General features: G+C 43.6%; 1 protein-coding gene across 1 annotated transcript in view; it reads left to right on the plus strand.

The window, feature by feature from the left end:
- LOC126475477 (transmembrane protein 272-like) overlaps positions 1-26,744 on the plus strand; it is a 56,990-nt gene that overhangs the window by 20,117 nt on the left and 10,129 nt on the right. The window contains exons 3-5 of the mRNA XM_050103370.1: positions 12,792-12,902; positions 13,010-13,132; positions 25,096-25,236. Of these exons, the coding sequence (XP_049959327.1) occupies positions 12,792-12,902; positions 13,010-13,132; positions 25,096-25,236 (375 nt within the window). The remainder of the gene's footprint in view (positions 1-12,791; positions 12,903-13,009; positions 13,133-25,095; positions 25,237-26,744) is intronic.

Consider the following 26,744-nt stretch of genomic DNA (forward strand, 5'->3'; position numbering starts at 1 on the left):
TCGCCAAGCTCTTGGAACTTCTGTCAGCGAAGCAGCTTCTCAACACTTCGGTCCATCATGGGTTTGGCTCAGACCTACTCGCAAGAGATGCTTTTTCCCTATTCCTTATACTTTCGTCTTGAGGAGCGTAGACGTACACTCTGCAGGGGACCGGCCTCCTGTTGGTCGGCCGCCTGGGGATGAGGTCCTGGATCCTCATAATTCCCTATACTATTCTTCCCAACACTTGAAACTCCAGGTAGGTATATGAACAATGTAGGAAAAACAATTACTACTTACTGTAAAGAAGGTAAGTAGCAATCTCATTTCCTACATTGTTGATATTCCCACACACTTGAGCAATATTCTAGAATGGGTCACACAAGTGAGTTGTAAGCAATCTCTTTTTTAGACTGATTGCACTTCCTCAGTATTCTATCAATAAACCAAAGTGTCCCACGTGATTTACCCACAACTGAGCCTATGTGATCATTGCATTTTATATCCCTACAAAGTGTTACATCCAGGTATTTGGGTGAGTTGGCAGATTCCAGCTGTGACTGTGATATTAGTCATTCGACGCCGTTTTCATTTTGTGAAGTTCAGAATTTTACATTCTTGATCATTTAAAGCAAGTCGCCAATCTTTGCGCCACTTTGAAATCTTATCAAGATCTGACTTGGTATTTACGCAGCTCCTTTCAGACAGTCCTTCATTATAGATAACTGTGTCATCTGCAAAAAGTCTGAGGTTACTGTTAATATTGTTCACAAGGCCCTTAATATATAACATAAACAGCAATGATCAACACACTTCCCTGGGGCACACCTGAAGTTACTTCATCTGATGATGACTCTCCAGCCAAGGTAACATGCTGTATCCTCCCTACCAAAAAATCCTCAATCTAGTTACAGATTTCACTTAATACCCCATATGAATGTACTTTGGCGTTAAGTGTAGGTGTGGTACTGAATCAAATGCTTTTCGGAAATCAAGAAATATTGCATCTACTTGACAGCCTTAATCCAAAGATTTCAGTATGTCATGTTAGAAAAGTGTGAGTTGGGTTTCACATGATTGATGTTTTTGGAATCTGTGCTGACTGGCATGGAGGAGGTCATTCTGTTCAATATACCTCATTATGTTGTAGCTCAGAATGTGTTCCAAGATTCTACAATAATTCATTGTCAAGGATAATGGATGGTAGTTTTGTGGATCACTTCTACTACCCTTCTTGCAGAGAGGCATTACTTGTGCTTTCTTCCTGCCACTGAACATGGTTTTTTGTTTGAGGAATCAGATAGATTCTAGTTAAAAGAGGAGCTAACTCAGACTTCTGTTAGCTATCCCATCTGGAGCTTTGTTCAGTTGTAATGATTCAGCTGTTTTTCTACACCACTGACAATAATACTGATTTTGCTCACCTCTTCAGTGGTAAAAGGATTAAATTGGGGCACTTCTCCTGGGTTTTCCTTTGTAAAAGAATATTTGAAAATGGAGTCTGGCATTTCAGCTTTCACTTTGCTGCCCTAATATCCAGTTCTGTCCCATTAGTTAGGGATTGGATACTAAGTTTGATGCCACTAGTAGCCTTTACATATGACTAAAATTTCTTTGTGTTTTGTGAAATATCATTTGACAGTTGTCTGCTGTGTTAGTCACTGAAGGCTTCATGCATTGCTCTCTTGACAGCCAAATGCGTTTCATTCAGCATCTCTGTATCTATAGTCCTGTGCTTAGTTTTACACCTATTATGTAGCAGTCTGTTTCTGTAGAAGTTTCCTTACAGTGAGCATATACCGTGGAGGGTCCCTCCAATTATGAACTGTTCCACTGAGTACATATCTATCTACAGCATGGTCAACTATTCTTTTAAACTTGACCCATAGTCCTGTACATGCTCTTGCCCTGTGCTGGAAGTTTAAAGTTCCTCATTGAGATATGACACTACTGCTTTTTTTATCTAGTTTACTAAACATACATATCTTTCTGCATTAGTTGCCCATTGTATGAGGGGTGTTTTTTGAAGTAAGGTCCATTTTGTTGTAGACACTAGTAGTTCGCACGCATACCACAACGAGCACGTGCGTCGTGTACCGGCATGCCTTGGGAACAACTGTGCTCAGTTTCAGCTCTGTAGCTAACCTGTACAGTTCTGTTCTGTGCTTTCAAAATGTTGAAGGCTGTCAACTCGCCCGCGCATGTGAGGTTCACTCAGTGATACCGTTTTTGACAGCAAGGAACCTGTCTGCTGCAGAAATTCAACAGATTTGCAAAGTGTACGGTGATACTGTTATGAGTGAAAGCTAAGTATGTAAGCAGGTACAAGAATTGAAAGATGGCTGTAACAACGTGAATGATGAGGACCACTCCAGTCGCCCTTCTTTGATTACAGACGATTTGGTGGCTTCAGTTGAAGCGAGGATTCATGAGAATAGGCACTTCATAATAACAGGTCTCTTAAACAAATTTCCTGACGTGTCAAGATCAGTGCATTACAACATTGTTTCTGAACACCTACAGTTTAGGATACTGTGCTCCCGTTGGGTCCCGAAACTCCTAACAGAGGACCACAAAAACCAAAGATTTGAGTGCTGCCCAGTCTGCGGCCCTTCGTGCCTGTCACCATCTTGGCACAATTCCTGTGTCTATTACCCCCCACCAGTCTCTAAATATGGTTCAAGGTGTGATTTTTCCCAGGGACCTCATCCTTCAAACTGATGAGGAACTTCGGGAGAATCTCGGACAGCAAGGTGTTCACTTTGTTCGGCAAGTTCAGAAGGGTCTGAAGGACAGTCACATTGATAATGGTGCCTTTATCCTGGTCTTTGAAGGGGATACCCTTCCTGAGAAAGTAAAGATTATGGTTTGTTGATGTGATGTGAAGTCGTACATCCCACCTCCTATGAGGTGTTTTAAGTGCTTGCGTTTTGGACATGTCTTCCCACTGTTCGCAGGCACCTCTCTGTGGTGACTGTGGATGTCCACTCCATGAGGAGAGTTCCAGTGTTCCCCCTCCTGTGTGTGTAAATTGTCATGGCAATCATTCTCCATGTTCACCAGATTGCCCAGTATATAAGAAGGAAAAGAAAATACAGGAGTATAAGTCCCTTGATCGTCTAACCTACACTGAGGCTTGTAAGAAGTATGCACGTCTTCACCCTGTGTCCATGACGTCTAGTTGTGCTTTAGTTACATCTTCACCCCGTCCTCCCCCGTCCTCCCCCCAGTCCCGGGCCCCTCTCCTCCCCCCCTCCCCTGTGACTCCCACACCTTCTCCTCCAGGTGCTGCTCCCCCTCCCCTGCTGGTCAAGGGCGTCCCTCCCGGGATACCTCTTCCCGGCACAAGGTCTGCTGCCACGCGACGACCACGAGAACCACGGTCTTTCGGCCCCCACCTCGCCCGATCTCTTTCTGTTCTCGATCTTGCTGCGGCTGGCTCCTTTATGCCACACAGCCCTCCTCGATCTCAAACAGGAAAGAAGAAGAAACACAAGTTCCAGGATAAGGAACCTCTGGTGTCACCAGAGGTCCCATCCCCGGCTTCACAACCAGATTCTGACCTGTTGTTCATGGATGTCGCCCCCTCCTTGTCGGTGACGGGTGGCGACCTGGTGGTATGACTGGCTTTAGCCTGTTCAACTGCTATTTGAATCGTCGTTCTGTGGTTATCCACTGGAATTGTAATGGATATTACCGTCACCTTCCGGAATTGAAATCCCCTATTTTGTCTTACTCTGCAGCTTGTATGGTTCTACAGGAATTTCATTTTACTAATGATCACTCACCGACCCTCTGTGGGTTCCGTGTTTTCTGTCGAAATCGGGTCGGCCCCCTGCGAGCTTCTGGCGGCGTTTGTACGTTGGTCCATACAGACGTTGCTAGCATGTGCATTCCTCTTCTAACTTCATTAGAAGCGGTTGCTGTTAGGGTCCACCTGGACTCTGAGGTCACGGTTTGCAATCTTTCTCCCTCCTGACAGGACTCTTACACCTGCTGCCTTAACTGCCCTTCTTCAGCAACTTCCTCCTCCCTTCCTCCTCCTTGGGGATTTTAATGCTCATCATCCCTTGTGGGGCAGTGCATTTCCATCTAGACGAGGTCTTCTCATAGAACAGTTTATTACAGACCACAACTTGTGCCTTCTTAATGATGGCTCCCCTACTCATTTCAGTGCTGGTCATGGTACCTTTTCTGCCATGGATCTTTCTTTTTCTTCTCCCTCCCTCCTCCCTTCATTACACTGGTCACCACACGACGACCTCTGTGATAGTGACCATTTCCTGTTGATTCTCTCGCTCCCTTCCCGTTCCCCGATGGACAGGTTACCTCATTGGTCTTTCCAACATGCCGATTGGCCTCTATACACTGCACAGGTCGCATTTTCTCCCTCTTTGTTGGGTTGTATTTAAGCCGTCCTACGTGATGTGTCTGACACAATTGTTCGCGCTGCTAGCCTTGCTGTACCATGCTCATCTGGACATTTCACTGCCGGCAAGTCCCTTGGTGGAGTACGGCCATTGCCATTGCCATCCGTGATCGCCGTCGAGCTTTGCAACACTTAAAGAGGCACCCATCCGTTGCCAATCTTATTACCTTTAAATGCCTTCACACTAAAGCCCGTTATTTAATCAAACAGAGCAAACGTATATGTTGGGAACACTTTGTTTCTTCCCTCGGTTCTACTGTCCCTATGTCACGGGTATGGGCTACACTTCGCTGTCTCCAAGGCTCCCATTGGCAGTCCACCCTCCCAGGCCTTCACCTCCCAGATGGCCTCTCTACAGACCCTTTGATTCTTGCGGATCATCTCGCGACCTATTTTGCAATGGCATCAGCATCAGCCTCCTATCCAGCTGCTTTCCTTCACTGGAAACAGCGGGCCGAAGCTTCTGTCTTATGTTCTACCCCTTGTCAGTCAGAATCTTACAACGAACCTTTTACTGTATGGGAATTTCTTTCCACACTTTCTTCTTCCCATGGTATGGCCCCTGGCCCATACTCCATTCATAAGCAACTGCATCAGCATCCCAGTGCTCCACAATGGCAACATCTCCTCCGGGTGTTTAACCGTATTTGGCTCCAGGGTGACTTCCCTTCTCAGTGGAGGGATAGCATCGTGGTTCCTGTCCTTAAGCCTGGTAACCCCCTATTTGTTGAAAGCTATCGGCCAATTAGTCTGACATATGTTGTTTGCAAGTTACTTGACCGGATGGTAGCCCGCTGGCTCAATTGGATCCTCGAATCTCGGGATCTATTGTCCCCTTACCAGTGTGGCTTCCGAGAGGGACTGTCTCCGATCAATCATTTACTTCGCTTGGAATCCGCAGTTCGGCAGGCTTTTTCCCAGCACCGCAATTTGGTTGCAGTATTTTTTGACCTTCGCAAGGCCTATGACATGGCTTGGCGCCATCACATCTTTCTTACACTTCATCAGAGGGATCTCCAGGGCCCCCTCCAGATTTTTATCTGCCTGTTCCTGTTCCATCGGCCGTTCTGGGTTCAGGTGGGTACTGTTTTTAGTTCTCCACGGACCCAGGAGATGGGCATCCCACAGGGTTCTGTATTGAGTGTACTTCTTTTCCTCATTGCTATCAATGGACTTGTGGCCTCTGCTGGTCCTTTGGTCGCCCCTGTTGTGTATGTGGATGATTTCTGCTTTTGGGTTAGTACCACTTCGATGGCCTCAGCAGAGTGACAGCTCCAGGGAGATATATAGCGTGCCTCTGCATGGACCCTCTCACACAGGTTTCAGTTCTCTCCTCTAAAATTGTGGGTGGTCCACTTCTGTCACCGTACTACGATCCACCCTGATCCAGAGCTCTATCTCGATGCACAACGATTGCCTGTGGTCCCACAGTTTCGTTTCCTGGGTCTTCTTTTCGACAACAAGCTCACTTGGCTCCCCTATATCAGACTTCTGAAGGTAGGATGTTTCCGTAAACTCAATGTCCTTCGCTTCCTTGCCCACTCCTCTTGGGGTGCGGACCATTCCCTCCTCCTCCATCTTTCACCTGGTTGAAGCTGGGATCCCCCCCCCCCCTCCCCCCTTTCTGTTCGGCGGTCCCGGCTTCTGGTGTCTTATGCACTCGCTATCCGTTCCTCTCCCACTCATCCTTCCTATTCTATCCTGTTCCCAGACCATGGACGTCGCCCACCCGATTCCCACCCTCGGGCGGGTTTACCAGTTGGGCTCCGCCTTGCGTCTCTTTGCCGTGATTTTCAGCTTCCTTCTTTGTCCTGTGTTCCTCGCTACCTCCCCTCCACCCCCTCTTGGTTAGTTCTGTGGCCTCAAATTCGGATGGATCCCTGCCGAGGTCCGAAAGATTCCATCCTCCCGATGGTGTTCCGTTCCTTTTTCCGCCAAATTTTATGAGAGTTTCAGGATGCTGTTGTTTTTTACACTGATGGCTCTAAATCTGCTGATCATATGGGGTATTGCTTCATGTCCTCTGTTGGAACGGAAAATCATCTGCTGCCACCTGCATGTGGGGTGTTTACTGCAGAATTGATGGCAATTTCCCAGGCCCTTACCTTTATTAAACAGTCCCAACACAACTACGTTTTGTTATGTACGGACTCAATGAGTGGCCTTCTGGCTATTGGCCGGTGTTTTTCGCGCCATCCCTTGGTCTCTGTCATCCATGACCATTTTGCTGATCTTCACCATGCTGCTTGTTCCGTTGACTTCCTTTGGGTGCCTGGCCATGTGGATATCCCAGGTAATGAGCTTGCTGATCGTTTGGCTGGGGGAGCAGTCACTTACCCCTCCTTCTCTGTAACCCCTCCTGCAGCGGATTTAGGGCTTCACATCAAATCCCACTTCGCACAGTCATGGGCCAACTCTTGGGAGGCTACTCCCATGTCTAATAAACTTCATGCGATTAAGCTGACACCAGGCCCGTGGCATTCTTCCTTTCATTTCTCCCGAAAGGACTCGACCACACTGTGTCGTCTCCGCATTGGCCATACCAGGCTGACCCATGGTTTTCTTTTGCGTGATGAGCCACCCCCACTTTGTGGTTGTGGAACCTTCCAGTCAGTAGCCCACATTTTGGTTGAATGCCCCCTTCTTTTGGCTCTGCGTGCTAAGTACAGAATCCCCTGCACTTTACCTTTGATGTTGGCTGATGATTCCCAGATGGTCTCAGTTTATTCTCAGTTTTAAGATTTTTAATCTCATTTGGTGTTGGGACAGGGCGATGAGTGTTGGGGTATCTCCCACTGTAAGCTGTGTTTGGAGTTTGCCGACTCCCCTCCCTGGCCGAGATCCTCTTTTCTTCCCCTTTGACTCTGTTTTTATCACTTTTTAGGATTGGTTTGTCTCCTTTTCCCATACGCACTTCTACATTCTAGCGGTTGAATGTTTTTAAGTCGCAGGTGGTCTTGCCTCTATTGCTTCAGAGGTGGGATATTTCCTGCCTCTAGCATAGCGTTGGGGTCGCTTTCTTGCTGACTTACCTAATTTTGTTTTTACCATTGATGAAATGACTGCACTTTTACGTTTTTTTAGCCTTTTCCCTTTTATCGTTCTGACTTTTCTGAGATGTCACACTATCTGAATGGGCCACATTTGAAACAAGGGACTGATGACCTTGCTGTTTGGTCCCTTTAACCCCAATCAACCAACCAACCATTTGAGTGTGCGATGAAGAACGTGACAGCTTATTGAGTCAGATCATAACTTGAGGCGAAACATGGGTTTCGCATGTCACGCTCGAATCGAAGCAACAGATCATGGAATGGAGACACACACACTCACCTGTAAAGGTGAAGGCCAAACAGCCTGTCCCAGTGCAAAATCATGGCATTGGTGTTTTGAAATAGGCATGGTATTTTGTTGGTCGACATCATGCTACGAGGAACCACTATCAATGCTGAAGCGTACTGCCAAACCCTGAGAAAGTTATGCATAGTGATTAAAAACAAAAGACGCGGCATGCTGACAAAAGGAATTGTCCTTCTCCATGACAATGCAAAACCTCATACTGCAGGTCAGACCCGCAATTTGTTGGACAGTTTTGGCTGGGAAGTTTTAGACCACCCACCCTACAGTCCTGATCTTGCGCCGAGCGATTACCATCTGTTCCTCCACCTCAAACACCACCTCAGTGGCATTTCTTACAATGATCACGATGATGTGAAAATGGCAGTGAACTCTTGGTTATCGGAGTAGGCGGCAAGTTTTTATGAAGAGGGTATTTTAAAATTGGTTGTGAGGTATGGTACTTGTTTGAACAAACTTGGCAACTATGTCAAAAAAATAGGGTGAAATATGTACTTTCTGAAAATAAATTTACTTTTTTGAAATAACCTTTTGTTGTGTACTTATGTTCAAACAGATCTCACTTAAAAAACACGCCTCGTACTTCGGTAATAATCATTGCCACAAGCACGTCATGTTCAGTGATAAGTTTTGATGTGGACATCCTCAAAGGGATCAGGTCTCTTTGTTGCCATTTAGATCCAATATATTTCTGACATGAGCAGGGTTCCAAACTATCTGTTCTAAGTAGTTTTCAGAGATGGCATTTAGTAATGTTTCACAGGATGTCTTATGCCCACCACTAAGAAAACTGTAATTTTCCCAATTGATTGTTGATTGATTAAAGTCTCTGCCAGTGATTACAGTATTATTAGGGAATGTACGATCAAGTGAACAGTGATTTTCTCTTAAAGTTTTTTGTTACATCAGAATATGAGCCTGGTGAGTTGTAGAAGAACCCTGTTCCCATTCTATACCCCATCTTCATACTGAACAGTATTTACATGCAGCTTCAGTTTCTATCACTGTGCATTTAGGTTTCTTGTTTACAGTGACAAATATCCTTTGGATGTACACTCAAATTTTCCCCAAAAATCTCACTGCTATCAATTTCAGGTTCAATGAGCTTTCTGTACCTAGTAGTATGTGAGCTTCACTGCTTTTCATGAATGCTACCAACTCTGGCACTTCGATGTGAATGCTTCGGTAGTTTACCATTAGAATTTGTCGCAAATGCTTTGGCAATTTACTATTAAGATTTTAATACTCTCACATGTGGGAGGCATTTCTTTTGAACTTACACAGATACTTCTGGGTTTCCTACAGCTATTGTCTGGAATGGATGGAGAATCATCTAACCTAAGAAAATGTTGTGTGCATCCCACACAATCAGCTACCTGGGTAGCAGCCTTGGAAGTGTACTGCACACCTAACCCATATAGAGCCACACTACTGTTCCCAACCCTATGGTGCAAGTCCAGGAAGTCACAGCCTAGCTTGTGTCTGGTTCAGTCCTTCCACTTAACTCAGAACCAAGTGGCCACATTCAGTTCTGGGGACAGTGTTGCAAATTGTGGGCTGAGTTGAAACTCCATGCACAAGGCTGGTCTTCTCAACCTACTGCCAGTCATTGGAACGATCAAATTATGACCTCAGAGCCCGGATGACAGGCATCATTTGTTTCAGTGTGCACCACAGTCTGCAGCTGCTTGTACCTTGTTCCCTTAGTGGCTCCAGGAATAGCCTCTTCAACAAGTTGATTGAGGTGCCCAGGCACACACATTGAATGCACGTGGTGCCCTTTCCTGTCCCTTGCTGCTATTTCCGTAAGGGGTACCATCATTCGCCATACATTTGAACTGCCAACATTAGTAGACCCCCTACTCTTTTGTGTTTGCTGCCTCTTGACTCTGGACAAAACAGGTGAAGTGAGTTTCTCTGGCTTACATTCTGTTTTAGTGAAAGATGGCAGCTAGAGCTTGATAGCTAGGGGGTCAGTATAACACCCTGAGTCCATCCTGGTCTGCGTCCACACTGTACAGTACATCCAGATCTACCATTGAAATACCACTCGCACTTGAGGTAACTTTGGTACCATCTCACTGGTACATGACTCTCGGGAGCTCTTCCAACACACCAATTCGCAGCAGCTGCCAATCGTTTGACAGTAGTCAGTGTGATTTCCAGCTGCTTATGAACGTCATCCAATTTGTCCTGTCTTTGAGAACAGCATTCACAGTGGGTCAGCAGTGTGGCTGTTGTAGTGTGTTTCAGGACAGTGAACAAATAACTTTAAACTAAACCTACTGATTATCTTTTATACCTACTGAGCTAAAAAAGTCCCTGTAGGAATTGAAGCAGAAACACAAAATGATATTTCTGTTAAGACAACAGAAAAAACCTACACTAAAAATTACTAATTTCCTAAAACTTTTTGAGGTTGGTTACAGTTATTAGCAACTTGAAAACAGAGTTAATTTATGATAAATGTAGATAATATATTCTCCTTGAACTTGCTATGAAATCTCAACTCCACAGGTCTACTTAAAACACCCCAGTGTGGCTAGTTCCATTGTTCCCACAAAAAGATCCTCTATTGACCAGATCCCAAGTTGATTACACCTACAGTCCAGACAATAATCAAGTCATCCATTGCCCTTCCATATTTTGGGACATGTTACCTGCAAACTTTTCACTGTGGATGCTGTGTTGTCCTTGTACATCAAAATCAAGCCTTGGCTTTTTGCCATAGAACGTCTTTCACAGCACCACCGTGGTACAGACACCCCTCCCTCACCCCCCTCCAAAAAAAAAAAAAAAAACACCCAACATTTTGCCTCTTACCTCCTTTCTAACTGATTTAGACAATGGCATTGTGATCCATCTTTATACTTGGAAGGCTAAATCTACAAACAAATCTATGGAACTGCCATGTGTTGTGTGTGTTACATTTCCGTGTCAACCTTACTGGCCATCCAGAAGAATGCCACACATTGACTTAACACTTTAAACCTACTCTCCAGTTCAGAATCATTGGTAAAATCTTCATGATTCGGAACTATGGCAAGGACTGCATCTGCACTTTCCTCCAGGACCTCAATATTGTTCCCCAACCTGCTTCTTCTGATCATTGTCAGCTCAGCAAGATACCATTCTGTATATTAATTTCCATCTCTCAGATAGCTCCCAAAAACTTGACAATATCAGATACATAAACCACAATCAATACTTTTGTTCTGATAACTGTTCTATATGAAAGTCCCTCCCCTAAAGTTATGGCATCCACTCCTCCTCCTCCTTCTTCTTCTTCTTCTTCTTCCCTGAAGATGGTACATAAAGACCTTCAGGCATTGTCACCTATCATTCGCATTGTATGTCCATACTAGACAAGTTGCTGTTCTTCCATTCTATCTGTGATCCTATCTTGCACCTGGGTCATTTCCCAATCATTGTATTTCTTGTGTGGTCTTGCCAAGGTGTTCTACATGGTCTTTCAAGGTAGTCCATTTCTACAGTAATAAAAATGAAAATGTACATTTTACCCAACGTTTTGTACACTCAAAGACAAAAAAACCAACGCACCACAAAGGAGTTATCCAAATGGGACAGAAATTGGTAGAAGTGATGTACATCTACAGACAAAAAAGTGATTACTATATCATAAAAAATGGATGATTTATTAAAGAGAAAGTGCCTCACAAATTGAACAAGTCAATAATGTGTTGGTTCACCTCTGGCCCATAAGCAAGCAATTATTCAGCTGGGCATTGACTGATAGTTGTTGGATGTCCTCCTGAGGGTTATCGTGCCAGTTTCTATGCAGTTGGCATGTTAGATCGTCAAAATCCTGAGCCGATTAGAGAGCCCTGCCCATAGTGCTCTAAACATTCTTAATTAGGGAGAGATCTGGCAACCTTGGTGGCCAAAGTAGGGTTTAGCAAGCACGAAGACAAGCAGTTGAAACTCTTCATCCTATGCGGGTGGGCATTATCTTGCTGAAATGTAAGCCCAAGATGTTTTGCCATGAAGGGCAAGAAAACAGAATAGAATATTAGCAGCATACTACTGTGCTGTAAGGGTGCAGCAGATGGTAACCAAAGAGGTCTTGCTGTCAAATGAAATAGACCCCAGACCATCACTCCCGATTCTCACCCTGGGATTACATTTCAGCAAGATAATGCCCACTTGCACACGGCAAGAATTTCTGCTGCTTGTCTTCATACTTGCCAAATCCTGTCTTGGCTAACGAGGTCTCCAGATCTCTCCCCAGTTAAGAATGTCTGGAGCATTATGGGCAGAGGTCTCCAACCAGCCTGTGATTCTGACGATCTAATGTGGCATTTGAACACAGTTTGGCAGGATATCCCTCAGTAGATATCAAACAAATGTATCAACCGAAGCCAAGCCGAATAACTGCTTGCACAAGGGCCGGAGGCGAACTATCTTGTTATCGATTTGCTCAATTTGTGAAGTTCCTTGTATTGAATAAGTCATAAAAATTTTCTGAAATCGTAATTATTATTTATCTGTGCATGCACATCACACCTACAGATTTCCGTCCTATTTGGATAATTCCTTCTTGGTGAGCGGTTTTTGTTTTTTTCCCCCCATTGAGTGTGTTAACAGAAATATTATGTATTGCTTCCCATGGCAGTGCTTTGAAACCTAGCAGTTATACAGCCCAGTTCAGCACAAGAAGTTCAGAAACCAGGAACGTCTTCATTAAAAGTTAATGTGAGCAGTAATCTTCACAACATTGTGTGCCTTCTGTACAAGGAACTTAAACTATTGTGCTTGATTTTTACATTGTGTTACTCATAACTGTTGTATTTTTCTGTTAATCTGTATTTTGAACAATTTATTTTTATCCTTACTACCATTCCTACAACAATACTAATTTTCTCACATTTTTTTTACACACAGATAAAGAAATGTTAGGATGATGTGAGCTACAGTGCAGTTCGTCTTCTGTAGGTGATAGGCAGTTTTTTTGTGTCTGACATTGGTAGCAGTACATGATAGACATCTTTTACTTTTTTCTTTGCAGCACCACCTCCGTCTTACGATTCTTTGTTTGGCAGAGTGCGAGAAGCTCATAAAACTTCAAAAGGAATGTTAGATTTCTTGAAGAATGTTGTTCTGCTTCTACTGGGCACAAGTGAGTTTCATAACCTTTGCATTAATATATTTTTTCATTCCTTATTATGATGGGAACATGTCCTAAAAGTAATCATTTACATTGAATCATAAATGTTTTCTTTGCAGTTGGTTGCACTATAATTTTGGGAGTAACAATTGTCATTCCAATCTGCATGATTGTTATTGGTTCAATATACTTGTACGACTGTCCACAAGGAGAATACATACCGATATACCTTTTGGTTGGAGGTAAGCTATTAGACTTTAGTCATGTAAAGTACATTGTCTTGGTTGTCATAATATTTGATGCTACTTTTAATTCATTTCGAACATTTCTTACAACTGTTTTTGATAACTGGGTGATAGTGTACTTTTTTTTTATTTTGTTACCTTGACAGCAGTCTTCGCTCTTCAGCATATGATTTCAAATTATGATATACTTTAATTATAATTGTTGGAAACACACACTACCTCTGTTTATGGGCAGTTGAAAGAGTGACCAGTTTTTATCTCGAAGCTTCCTATTTCATTGACTGATCTGGTGAAACTTTGTAGACAACATTGATCTGCTGTGCTTGCCCAAGGTATCGAGCAGATGTGGGCTGTGTTTTGTTGTGCCTAGTGGGAGGCAGCCAATGAGAAGAGTGTGTGGGATGGTCTACAGTAGTGGTCAGCAAAATTGTTAATCAACAGAGCCAAATCTGAACATACAGCCATAGAAATTTCTTTTGAGAGCCACAATTTTTAATCTGTAACTGTATAAGTTACAGATTAACTAGGGTACTCCTATGCTGGCCTTTGCTAAAAAGTCCTCAGTCTGGCAGAGTTACCTTTGCTGATGTTGACCCTGTCCAACTTCTCCATTCACAATCATTTTGTAAACTTGTTTCATCTCTCTCATTTCGTTCTCCAACCAGCTCAACATTCATTTCACGATACTTGACACTACATTTTCCACTTCACAACACTCCCTAAGACTGACGTGCTAATCTTGACTTAAAATTTTAAGTCTTAGTTGAGCTAAAGGTACGTAGAGCGGAACTTGATACCATACTTAATAACAATTTCATTTATGGGTAAAATTAAACAGTAAGATATTTATAAAATTAAATCATAATAATGACTGATAAACATGAGTGTTAACAATGGTTTGCATCTCCTTGAAAAGTTTGGCTAAGTCAAATTTAGGTGGGATTTAGTGTTCTCATGAATAAGACAACTTCTCAATTCCTCTTGAAGTGGTTAATGTTTGAAAATGATTGTCTACATGAATATGTAGACCCGAATAAGGATATAACAGCAAACACTAGTTTTTTCAACTGATTATGTGTCAGGAACACAATGCAAAAATAAGAATTGAACATACACATTAACATTTTATCTTTCTGGAAATGTATGTGCGTTACCGCACATGGTATTTTGTGGAAGAGCCACAGTCAAAGGACCAAAGAGCCATATGTGCAAGCTGCAGTTTGCCAACCATTGGCCTATGGCAAGCTTTTAACTAGATAATGGCTATATGTTGGAAAATACAAATTCTTTATGTTGCATATATAGTCCTTCCTTCATTTCCTGTGTTTGTGAAATATTAATGGAATAATAAATCTTGGCTGTGTTTACAGATAGATCTGTTGTGATGATGGACCAACAGGTTAGGTTGGATGCTAATAGCATCAACTGTGCCTGCTACAATTTTTGATACCTCCTTGGTAGACACATGTCGTACTGAAAACCCTACTCCCCGTGATACTGTCCACAACATGTTTACCCGTTGTCAAGTACACAAACTCAAACGACAAGGATACTTAAGTATGCTACGATCCCAGCTGTCCTCTGTACTTTGTGTGAATACATACTGAGCTGTACTCCATGCTCAACACCACTGCCCTTGACAAACAGCACAATCTAACACAAATTTCCTACAATTCTCAAGATTGTGGCACTGGGAAAACTCTGTTGACTAATCACAACAAACAGCAAAACAAAATCAATGTGAAGGACACTTAGCTGTAACACTATTACAGTACCTCTTACTGTAAATCAACTACTCCGCCTGAGCGCCTGCTCATAATTTCTACTTTGCACACTGAAAACAATGAATATTCCTTGACAGAACTAGACTTCATTTCCTAAATCACTACATGTGGTTAACACCTGACACACTCCTAGACAATGAGTCACACCTCTTGCTCGTGATAAAACGTATTGCAAACTAACAGTATTATTTGTGTCCCCACAGAACACTGTCTCCAGCTACTCATCACATACTGAACTTACCAATACAATTACACATTTGGCAAAAGATCCATTGACTCTCATTGATAATTTCAGTCAAACAAAAACATAAAGAAAAAGATGACACTCACCAAACTGCATGTTGATGCAGCTGCAACCTTGCAGTTGTAGTCATCTGCATCCACGATTGGTGGCTGTAGGCATTTTAGATCCTCTTTTGTAACTTCGGCTGAGCTGCTAATTTCCACAATAATATCCAAAAAAATATTGGCAGGACCTGTGGAAGATGGGGAAGCAGGTGAGGAGGAGCCATGAAAACAAATGACCAACTCTCTTTTGTACTTTGTTACTCAGACAAAATTATGTATCTGCCATAATTAATCACTCCTGATCAGTAAAAAATAAAATCCAGTCCTCCTCAAGTTGAGTCTAGAACAGGTCACTCCAACTTCAGGTACTTCGCGAGCACCGGCCAGCAGTGGCAAAAACACCGGTGCTCTGCTGTAGCACTGATGGGGTGGGAGAAATTGAGGGAGGCAGACAGAGCACTGTTGTGGCAGTGGTAGGAGAGAACATGTTGTGGCAGCACTTATAGAGGTCAGTCATGTTGTTGTTTGGTAAATGGAAATGGGCAAATCAGCATGCATCAGGCGGCATATCGGTATTAAAACGAATAATAATAATAATAATAATAATAATGCCAATTTTGTGTACAGACGGAAAGAACACTTCCAATGCACTTCTTATTTTGCACTAATTTACAACATTCTTAGTAGTTTATCTTTGGCATCGCTTTGAAGCCACTAATTTTCCGATATTTAGAACAATCATTTTGGCAGTTGCGATTCGAAGTATAGATTTCAACGAAGCATCAGGCAAACTTGACCTCATTTTTATTTTGTTAATATTCATAATTGAAAACATTTGTTAACAAACGAATGTTGTTCCAAACATAGCGACACATTTCAGGGCAAGGATATGAATACTCAGGAATTCATGTTGAATAACACATTTATAAAACAAAATCAAATCACCATTGTAATGGTAATAGTGTCTGTCAAAATTGAATCTCACTGTACTTTTATCAGGTCAACCTGGAGATTTAATGGGGCATCCTCTGGGTGCACCGAAAAAGATGTCATAAAAACTTCGAGTACAGGTTTTATTTGTTTTATTTCTTCAAATTCTTTATGCAGTGACTGATGCTTTTGTGTACTCTCTGATGTGTTCATAAATACCTAAATTCAAGGATTTTAGACAGGGGAAAATTGTCCAAATTTCCTCCTTGAAGCCGACTTTTAAAAGCAAAAGCTGCAATTTGAAACTTGCAATACGATTACATATGGTGATTAATTTACTTTTCGATGATATATTTAAATCAAGTAAATACCACATGATGTCTTTGATGAAAGCGAGATCAGCAATCCATTGCTTAAAATCCAAGTCTGATTGTGAAGAACCTTTTATATCAGTGAACAGAGCAGTTTCTTGTCTCAATCCAAAAAAGATTGAGGCTTTTGAGCAACTTAACAATCATGCACTACTGTAAAAAGGAATTTCTTTGTGAATTTATTAAACATCCTCCAAAAATCCTTTAAATTCCTGGTGATTCAAGTCTTGCTTTCTACAAAAATTGTCAATTTTTGCAACGTTATCCTTGATGGACATGAACTTGTGGAAAAATTTGGCACATTGCTCTTCTTGATGTGAAAGGCAATGGATTGTCAAAAATTTTTTTCGTATGCCTTACAAAACCAATCCCTTCTGACAACATTGCAGTGCAAGGGCCTCATCAGTTGCAATACTGCATAGGTGCTCGAGTAACAACTGCATATTGTTAAAAACCAGCTCTACAGTTAGAATAATATCTTCCCTGGTTGTGGTACTTTTCAAAGAAATAACCTCCAACAGTTCCTCAGTAACTGTGAGTTATTTTGTGACACCCCTTAAGAAAATTGCAAGTTGAGCTTAGTTGAGCTATGCTGTGATTGACAGTGCTCTCTCGAGGGCAATAGAGTACTTAACGAAGTTACGACATTTATTGTGTAACTGTTCCTTTAATTCTGCACTGTTCGAGAAATGGTATGTTCAGAAAAGCTTAAGACCTCAAATTGGTCCACCACGGATGGGCATTATTGCCTCCAGACACCCTGCAGAACACTCCTACAAATTGACCATTTGTAGAAGGTCTTCCACCTTTTGCAATTTTCAGTGCAACAATGTATCTTGCTCGAACTGCGCTTTCCATTGTGCAATTCAGTTCAGAAGTCTGTGAGACAAGAGCAATAATTAATTTTAAAATCTTAAGACATAAAACAGTCTCATAATTTAGTTTAACAACAATATCTACAGAGAGATAGTGCAAGTTTATATAGATATGAGTAAAATTACAAAAAGGTATATTTTTGTTTTTCTTTTAGAATGAACAGTATTAACAAACTGTAAATAGTCCTCAAAGGTTTGCCACCTGATGATGATGATGATGATGATGATGATTACACAAATTACACAATATTTCCTTGGAGCAAGTGTCGGACATCTTCAGGTTGTTGAACCTTGCTGGTGGCTAGGTCGAGGAAATATTGCGGAATTTGCACAGCGTCATCTGGCGGCAAACCCCTGAAGACTATTTACAACATAGCCACTGGGAAAGCTTGAACAGTCACAGTATAAACAAGGCTTACCCCTTCAGATTGTGGCAATTCTGATTTTAATTTAGTAATCCCCCCCCAAGGGTCTCAAGGTTCTTTTGTGAGTTAGTGCATGGCGCACATGGGGCCCGAGCTATTGCAGCTCATTTTTCATTCCCTAGCTGCTTTTCCTTCTCTCTGCCCGCTCCCTCTCTATCCCTGCTTCTCCCCCATTGCCACCTCCTTTCCCCCTCTTGGTGTTCTGCTTTATGTCGACCTGGCTCTTCCCCTGGTTTCCTGTATTGGTTGCAATTTTGTTCCTTTTGCCAGTTCTTTCACCCTTTTTGGCATTTTGGTCCCCACTTGAGCGTTGACCTCCACTTCAAAATTTCCTGTTTTTAGCGTGAGCCATATGGGGAAGAACTCCCTCCCTAGCATCTATGGTGTGGATTCCTCTCCCCTCTCCCTTCCCCACTGTAGCCCCCTTCCATCCTGCTAAGTCACCAGCACATGTAGCCAGTCCGTGTGGTGGGGCTGTTATGTACCCATATGGCTGCACCCCCTGACAACACAGTTATCACACTACTGATACCTGAACTATTCCCTCCCCGTGTATGCCAAGGAGTGGTTGTTTGTCTTCTTGGAGCATCACAACTCCCGGCAACAGCCACCGTGCCAGATGGCCCTTGCTGTGACTGGGTGGTGCCCATGGGGAGAGCCCCTGGTTGGAGAGGGTGGTATCATGGCAGATGCATGGCACATGAAACATATCAAGCTACAAAAATCTGGCAGTTCTCACACAGCAGTCTCTTCGAATGGTGAAGGATCCTTAAATGCTGTCTCGTATGACCCAGCAGCCTTCCCTTTCCTGGCTACCCCATGGGAGGAGGGAGAGGCTCGCAGTCTGTACTAGGACAGATGGGAACACATTCACCATCACAAAGCCATTGTTTTTTGTAGAAACTATCGAGGACAAGTTTGGTTAATTGGAGTCTATTAGTAAGATGCGGTCGGGCTCCCTGTTGATCAAAGCTTCTTCTGCCACCCAATCCGCAGCTCTTTGTGCCTGTGATCGTCTTGGCAACGTCCCAGTGTCTGTCACTACTCACCAATCTCTTGACTATGGTCCAGGGAGTAATTTTTCATAGGGACCTCATCCTGCAAACTGATGAGGAACTCCAGGCTAATCTGGAGTGATGTGGCGTTCATTTTGTTTGACATGTGCAGAAGGGTCGCAAAGACAAGTGCACAGGTTAGCCTCCCAGAGAAGGTCAAGGTTATGTGCTACAGATGTGACGTGAAACTGTAATTCCCTCCACCTATGCGGTGCTTGAGTTTTGGACATATGTCTTCCCATTGTACGGCGGACACTTTGTGTGGTGACTGTGGCCACCCCATCCGTGAGGGAACCCCTTGTGTTCTGCCACCTGTGTGTGTTAATTGTGCTGACCGCCACTCCCCTCACTCACTGGATTGCTCGGCTTACAAGAGAGAAGAGAAGATACAAGAATATAAGTCCCTGGATCGCCTGTCTTACACTGAGGCTTGCCAAAAGTATGAGAGACTCCATCTGGTGTCATTATCTTCAATTTTGCATCTGTTACTTCCCTTCCTCCTCCTCATCCCTTGTCCTTAGCCCAGCCCCACCCCACTCTCCCCTCCATCTCCCTTGCCATTCCCATGTCGTCCTGTCAGGGAGTCGCCCCCCCACCACATCCAGAGAAGTCCCCCCCTTCTTCGGCATCTACCGGTGATCAGGCTCCCTCCCGGGAACCCTCTCCCCAGTGTCTCTCAGGCCAGAAGACTGTTACCACTACTTGGCCACGAGGCACACCATCTGAGGGCCCCAAGGTCGCCTGCTCTCCTTCGGTTCCCAATCTTGCAGATGCCTGTACTCCCCCAGTGTCCTGGTCCTCCTCCACCTCAGAAAGAGAAGAAGAAGAAGAAGAAGAAATGTAAATCCCAAGAGAAGGTGTCTCCAGTACCCCCAGAGGTGCCAACTCCCCTCTCGCAACCTGAGTCTGACATCTTATGGATATCACCCCCATCCTTGTCAGTGATAACTACTGACCAAGTGACCTGACCTCCTCCTTGGCTCCTTCATGCCTACCTTGGACTCATGCCACACGATCATCCAGTGGAACTGCAATGGCTACTATCGTCACCTACCGGAATACAACATTTTGTCTCCTCTTATTCTGCATCCTCCAAGAAACAGATTTCCATGATTACCACTCTCCCATTTTACGTGATTATTGGGCGTTCTGTCGGAGCTGTGCTGGCCCTGGGATAGCATCTGGTGGGGTCTGCACTTTGGTTCACTCTGATGTCCTTAGTGACTGGATCCCCCTGCGTACCACCTTGGAAGTGATTGTGGTTAAGAGTGCAAATGACTCCGGCAATCACCATTTGCAATGTCTACCTTCCTCCAGGTAGGCCACTTGCTTATGTTGCACTATCTACCTTACTTCAGCAACTCCCGCCCCCGTTTCTCCTCCTAGAGGATTTCAGTGCCCACCATCTACTGTGGGGGAGTGTTACATCAAAGGCTCAGAGTATCCTAACCGACCAACTTCGATTTGTGTCTCCTCAATGATGGTTACCCTACCCACTTCAGTGCCGATCATGGCACCATCTCTGTTATCAATCTCGCGACACAGGCCCCCACATTCGACATTCTGCAGGGCCATTTGACCTTTATACATGTCTGCTGTCCGCTTTGACACCTCCCTCTCGAATTCCATTGATGTAGCCATGCAAGGCATCTCTGCTGCTCTTCTTCATGCTGCTGGCATTGCTGTCCCCCTATCCACAGGGCTGTCTCGTCATCGGCCGGTACCGTGATGGACTAAGGATGTCGCAGTTGCTGTCCAGGACTGCCAACGGGTGCTGCAGCGATTTAAGCGACACCCCTCCCAGACCAACCTCCTCACTTTTAAGTGTCTTCGTTCTAAGGCTTGTTACATTATTAACTGAAATAAACAGGAATGCTGTGAGTGCTATGTTTCCTCCCTGGGGACATATGCCTCTTTATCGCAGGTTTGGTTGAAGGTCCATAGCGTTCTGGGCCGCCAGAAACAGTCAACTGTCCAGGTCTGAACAGCAGAGTTGAAGAGATCTCCCCCCCCGCCCACCATTTCATCCCGCACCATGTTGAACCCTACAGTGCTCCTTTCACTGAATGGGAATTGGTGCAGGCTCTTAGCTCTTCACGAAACACAGCCAACGGCCCAGAATCCATTCACAATCAGATTTTTCAAGACTAGGACGTTCCCCAGAGGCAACAGCTCCTCAGGATCTTCAATCACATCTGGCTCATGGGTGCTTTTCTGTCACAATGGCGAGACAGTATAGTTACCCCTGTCCTTAAGCCCGGGAAAATCCCAACGTCTCTCAACAGCTACCACCCCATTAGCCTTACAAATGTGCTTTGTAAACTGCTTGAAAGGATTGTCAACTCCAGATTATGTAGGGTACTCGAATTTCGGGGCCTTTTGTCACCATATGAGTGTGGCTTCCGGGCAGGGTGATCTCCAACTGACCATTTACCATTACCATTTACCATTACCGTAATTAGCCATCCGACAGGCTTTTACTCACTGCCGGCACCTTGTCGCAGTGTTCTTTGACCTACATAAGGCGTGTGACATGGCTTGGCACCATCACATTTTAGTTACCCTCCACGACTGGGGCTTCTGTGGTCCCCTTCTGATTTTTATCCGTGAGTTTTTATCTTACCGACTCTTCCGGGTTCGAGTTCGCACTTCACTCAGCACCCCTCAGATTCAGGAGAATGGTATCCCACAGGCTTCTGTGCTAAGTGTTACGCTCTTCCTCATTGCCACAAATGGGCTTGTGACCTCTATTGGGCATCTGGTTACCCCGGGGTTGTACGTTAACGATTTTTGCAACTGGTGCAGCTCCCGCTCAATGGCGTCTGCTGAGCGCCAGCTCCAAGGCGCCATCCGACGGGCCTCTACTTGGGCCACCGCCCACGGCTTCCAGTTTTCCTCCTCCAGTACGTGGGTTATGCATTTTTGTCGTCGACCCACAGTACACCCTGATCCATAACTTTATTTAGGCAACCAGCTCCTTGATGTTGTAACACAGTCCCGTTTCTTGGGTCTTATTTTTGATAACAAGCTGACATGGCTGCCCCACATTTGTCATGTAAAGACTACATGCATGCAGAAGCTTAATGCTCTCTGCCTCGTGGCCCACTCGTTGCACTCTTCACCATCTTTACTGTGCTCTGGTTTTGTCCAGACTCGATTATGTTAGTCAGGTTTATGGCTGAGCAGCTCCTTCCACTTTGAAACTCCTTGACCCTGACCATCATTGTGGGGTGCGTCTGGCTATTGGTGCCTTTCACATTAGTCCTGTTGATAGTCACCGCACAGAAGCAGGGATTCCCCCTCTACACATTCAACGGAGCCAACTCCTTGTTTCTTACGCAGTCACCGTTCGCCATCTCCCTGACCATCCTGTATACCCTGTGCTCTTCGCCAGTAAGGGATGTCTCCCTCCTAACACCCACCCATGGATGGGATTGCCGGTTGGCATGCATCTCACTATCCTCTGCCGGGATCTCCATCTGCACTCATTGGACTGTGGCCCGTGTCTTTCTTCCCATACTCACCTTGGATGGTGCCTAGACCACGGATTGATTACAACTGCTCTCTTCCAGGGTCCTAAGGTCTCTGTTGCTTTTGTGGTTTACCAGCGTCTTGTATGTGCCATCCTTGCAGAGTTCCAGGGTACCACCATCCTGTACACTGATGGTTCTAAGACTACTGATACGGTGGGATACGCTTTCACATTTCCTACCACCTTCGAGCACCATTTGTTGCCAGGATCATGTAGTGTATTTACAGTGGAGCTTCTAGCCCTCTTTTTGTTTCTCAGGCCTCTCTCTCCATAGTGTTTTAATTTGTTCCAACTCCATGAGCAGCCTTCAGGCTATTGATCGATGCTACTCTCATCACCCCTTGGTCTCTGCCATCAATGACCTTCTCTCTGCCCTTAAGCGTGCTGCCTGTTCAGTCGTCTTTCTCTGGGTCCCAAGTCATTTGGGCATTCCAGGGAATGAATTGACTGACCGTTTGGCTAGAGAAGCGGATACTTGATCCCCATTTCCTCTCATGATTCCAGCCGCAGATATGCAGATCTGCTCTCTTTGCCCAACAGTGGAGTGTCATCTGGAACGCTACTGCTCATAGTAATAAACTCCGCACAATCAAGAAGCCTGCTGCTGTTTGGGGCACTTCTTTCCGCCCCTCCTGGAAGCAGTCCACTATTTTAAGTCGTTGACGCATTGGCCATACCCGGCTCACCCATTGTTTCCTTCTACGTTATGACCCACCCCCACAATGTGGTTGTGGTGCCAGACTGATATTTCGCATATTGGCAGCGTGTCCCCTTCTTTCGGCCCTTCGTGCTATGTATAGTCTTCCTACTTCCTTAAATTTAATATTAGTGGACGATCCACGGATGGTAGACCTGGTCCTCGGTTTCCTCCCTGAAAGTGGTTTTTATTTCCAGATATAAGATTCTCCTTTCGTCTTGGAGCAGGGGCGGGTTGGTTGTGATTGGGACTCCTTTTGCAGTCTTCAGTCTGTGACCCCATGACCGCCCCCCCCCCCCCCTGCCCCCCCCCCCCCCCCGCCCCCCCTTTTTCCAGTTGTCAGATTAGGTCTCACATTTTATGCTTATGCTGTGTGTGTTTAATGTTCATTCTTTTATAATGTGACTCCTCGGACTGAATCCGTTCACTTTTAGCAGACTCTTTTTCTTATGTAACCCCCTTTGGAATCGCGGGCTGATGACCTCACCGTTTGGTCCCATACTCTCTCAGTTAATCAATTAATCATTAATTTAGTAACCAGTTCACTTCAGTCTGGTCCAACAATCTCCTCCTGTGGTGAGGAAAGTTTATCTTCATAGTGACGGCGCACCGTCGGTGCTTTAATATTCATGGTAGAATGGCATATTAGGCACAGTGCTTTCTGGTCAGGCTTTACAAATGAGAGGATTAAAAAATGGCACAACTAAAACCGAACCATTTCTGCTCATGCTGAACGCTCGCAAGACAGATTAACAGTGTCTCATTTGATAAGATTTCGAACGGATACTTCAGTGCACCGAAGACGCGAGAGCAAGTGTTGTCTGTCACGCACATGCTACTACAGCCACTACAAGGGAGGAAAGAGGGGAGGGAGGGGAAAAGCACTGGTGTCACTCTGCGCAGCACCGGGGAATGCAAGCACTAAGTACTCGTGGTGGCATGTTCTGTCTAAAGATCTGTTTCCAATGCAGTCTTGTACAACTATCAGAACATTAGAAGATTGCTCCGCTCAATACTAGACTGCACGCATTTAAGATATTTGTTGCAAGTTAATGACAGGGGGCTGGTTGTTGGTTGAGTGCACCGTAATCAAATGAGTGCTGACACAGGTATCTAATTTCTGGGACATGGATTGGAAAGTATCCACTAAAAATAGAATGGCGGACACCTTAGTAAACGTGACTCAAGTTATCACCTAAATAAGGTCTGTAATGCTGCCTTACATTTGCCTAAAGCCTAGCCATAGCAGACGCCAGAGTTTTACTATAAAGTACGAACATTTAACAGTAGGATAGACTTGGAAATGCTAGGTTTTTGGAGAGAGCCAGAACAAGCAGAATATGCAGCTGGTGTGTGAATCAATATGCCTAGTTCACAATTGGAACCCATGTAAGCGCAGGGGTAGCACACAAGACTCAAATGAGTCACCAGTCCATGAGCACATTTAATAAGAACTTGATCTGCAGTTTGCTCTGCATGTGTTCCATGACACACTGAGAGGATACTTGTACATTATGTTAACATGTTCTGTTTAGGTGCAATAGAAATTGTATTTTTTGTTTGTCAGAAACAGTGCATGTTTCGAGGCTCAGTGAATGATTATTGATGTCATCTGACAAGGAAGAGCTAGTTTCAGTGACTGCCCCATCTAAACCCTTGACTCTCTTGAAATTTATCCTGGAGCTGTGCTGTACATAAATTTGTTCATAATTATCTAATCTCAATGTACCTTTCTCAGCTTAAATTTCTGAACCTTTAATGCTCTTCTGTTTCTTACTTTTTCACTCTCATTTCTTTATAAAAGCATATTAGCTCTGCATAATAGGTAATAACCTTTGAATAATTAATGTACATTAAACCAGATATGGTTAATGGTATCACAGAGTTCATCCACCAGTGCTGCAATTTTCCCCTTTCGGCTATCAGTGTAAAGGCACTAGAGTTCAATTTTCTTGAGAAATATGATGGTTTTCATGAATACTAATAAGTGTGTTTTAATCTAGGTGGTTTTGGAGTTTTGAAACAACTCCTCCATTTATCAGCCAGAGTTCGACAACGGGAAGAAGAACAAGAGGAGGAACGTGTGAGACAGTCTCCAACACAGACACTTCTAAACTGTTTCATGTTGGGCTGGTTCATCATTGGTAATTGCATTTATTAACATAAAATTAGAAATTTCTCTTATAGCATTTCCATGCAACTTCGCTGCTATAAGTGCTTTAGAATAATGTAAAATATTAAATTTGAGAGGCTCCCTCCACCCACATCTCCCTCCTTTTGAAAATACTTCAGTGCTGCAAGTCATCAACAATTTTATTATTGAAGTTTGAAAAGTTTCCATTGCAATTTCCAGTTCCTTGATTGTTGATCACATTAGTATAATGTTAATATTTATTTATAGAGACATCACTATGTTAGAAGTGAATTCTCTTGTCAATAGTTGAGTATTGTTTGTCAGTTAGGAACCCTTATTGAATTGGACCAACTGAAGAATTACAAGAAAGATTCAGGAAAGATCTGCAAGCAATATCATGCATTTGCTGAATCAGTGAGTGCTCAGAGATGCTAAATAAATTGAAATAGGAGATCTTACAGTAAAGATATCCAGCATAGAAAACCATTCTTTGGCAAATAATGCTGATGTGTTTAACAGGACAAAAATTCATTACCAGCAATTGCAGCAAGAGCTAAAATCCTATACACCACCAACATGAGTGAAATGCACTATGCCACTTTTTCCATTTACATTGGAAACATGCAGAAGAGGAAGTATGACTTCAAAAATAATAAAGTACTGACCTTTTCGGTATTTTAGACCTGTTTGAAGAAGATGCTTTATCTATAGTTATAGTGGATGGTAACTGGAAAGATAATATTCAGTGCTAGGTTAGGTTGTATTACTCCTACCTCCAACAAAACACACACACACACACACACACACACACACACACACACACTTTTATCTTGTTGGCACTGTAAATGAGAGAGAGTGTTATTTCCAGCAGCAGATATGATAGCACAGGCATCAATCAACATTTGCTGTTAGCCCACCCATATGTGATAGCTCTAACTTCTGCAAAAATATAAATAATAATAATTAAGTCTAATAGCAAGTTCAATATTATAAAAGAAATGATTGTTCAGTCTAGTCAACAGAAATGACATAAACACTAAGGTTTACGCATGTTTGTATTACTCAGGTTTTTATGGCAGTTTGCATCTGGATTAAAGATGGTGGAAAAAGTTGGCATAAAATGTAATAGTCCTACAGTTGGTTTGGAAATGACAGATAATGGAGATTTTGCATGACATGACGACAGTGGCATCACTAATCCAGTGAGACACTGGTGCTTTCTTATTCCTAGAATGGTGAAAAAAAAAAAAACATACCATTGGCAACATTGAAGTTAAGAATAGTTGTATATAATGTGAAACTGACCACCTTGAATGAAAAGAATTACTACTCACCATCACACCTTGCGTGAGAATTATTCATATTGACTCGTCAAGAGTATACTGGATTGGTTATCAAGTAGGTATAACAGCATAATGTGGTGACACACCCAGAAGTAAGGTGGACTTAAATTTACCAGACGTGTCCTCCGTTACTGCCAAGAAATTGTAATAGAGGTAATAATGTGTTTTCTTAGAT

Source organism: Schistocerca serialis, chromosome 4 (genome assembly GCF_023864345.2).
Source record: "Schistocerca serialis cubense isolate TAMUIC-IGC-003099 chromosome 4, iqSchSeri2.2, whole genome shotgun sequence".
In the NCBI taxonomy this organism is placed as follows: Eukaryota; Metazoa; Arthropoda; class Insecta; order Orthoptera; family Acrididae; genus Schistocerca; species Schistocerca serialis.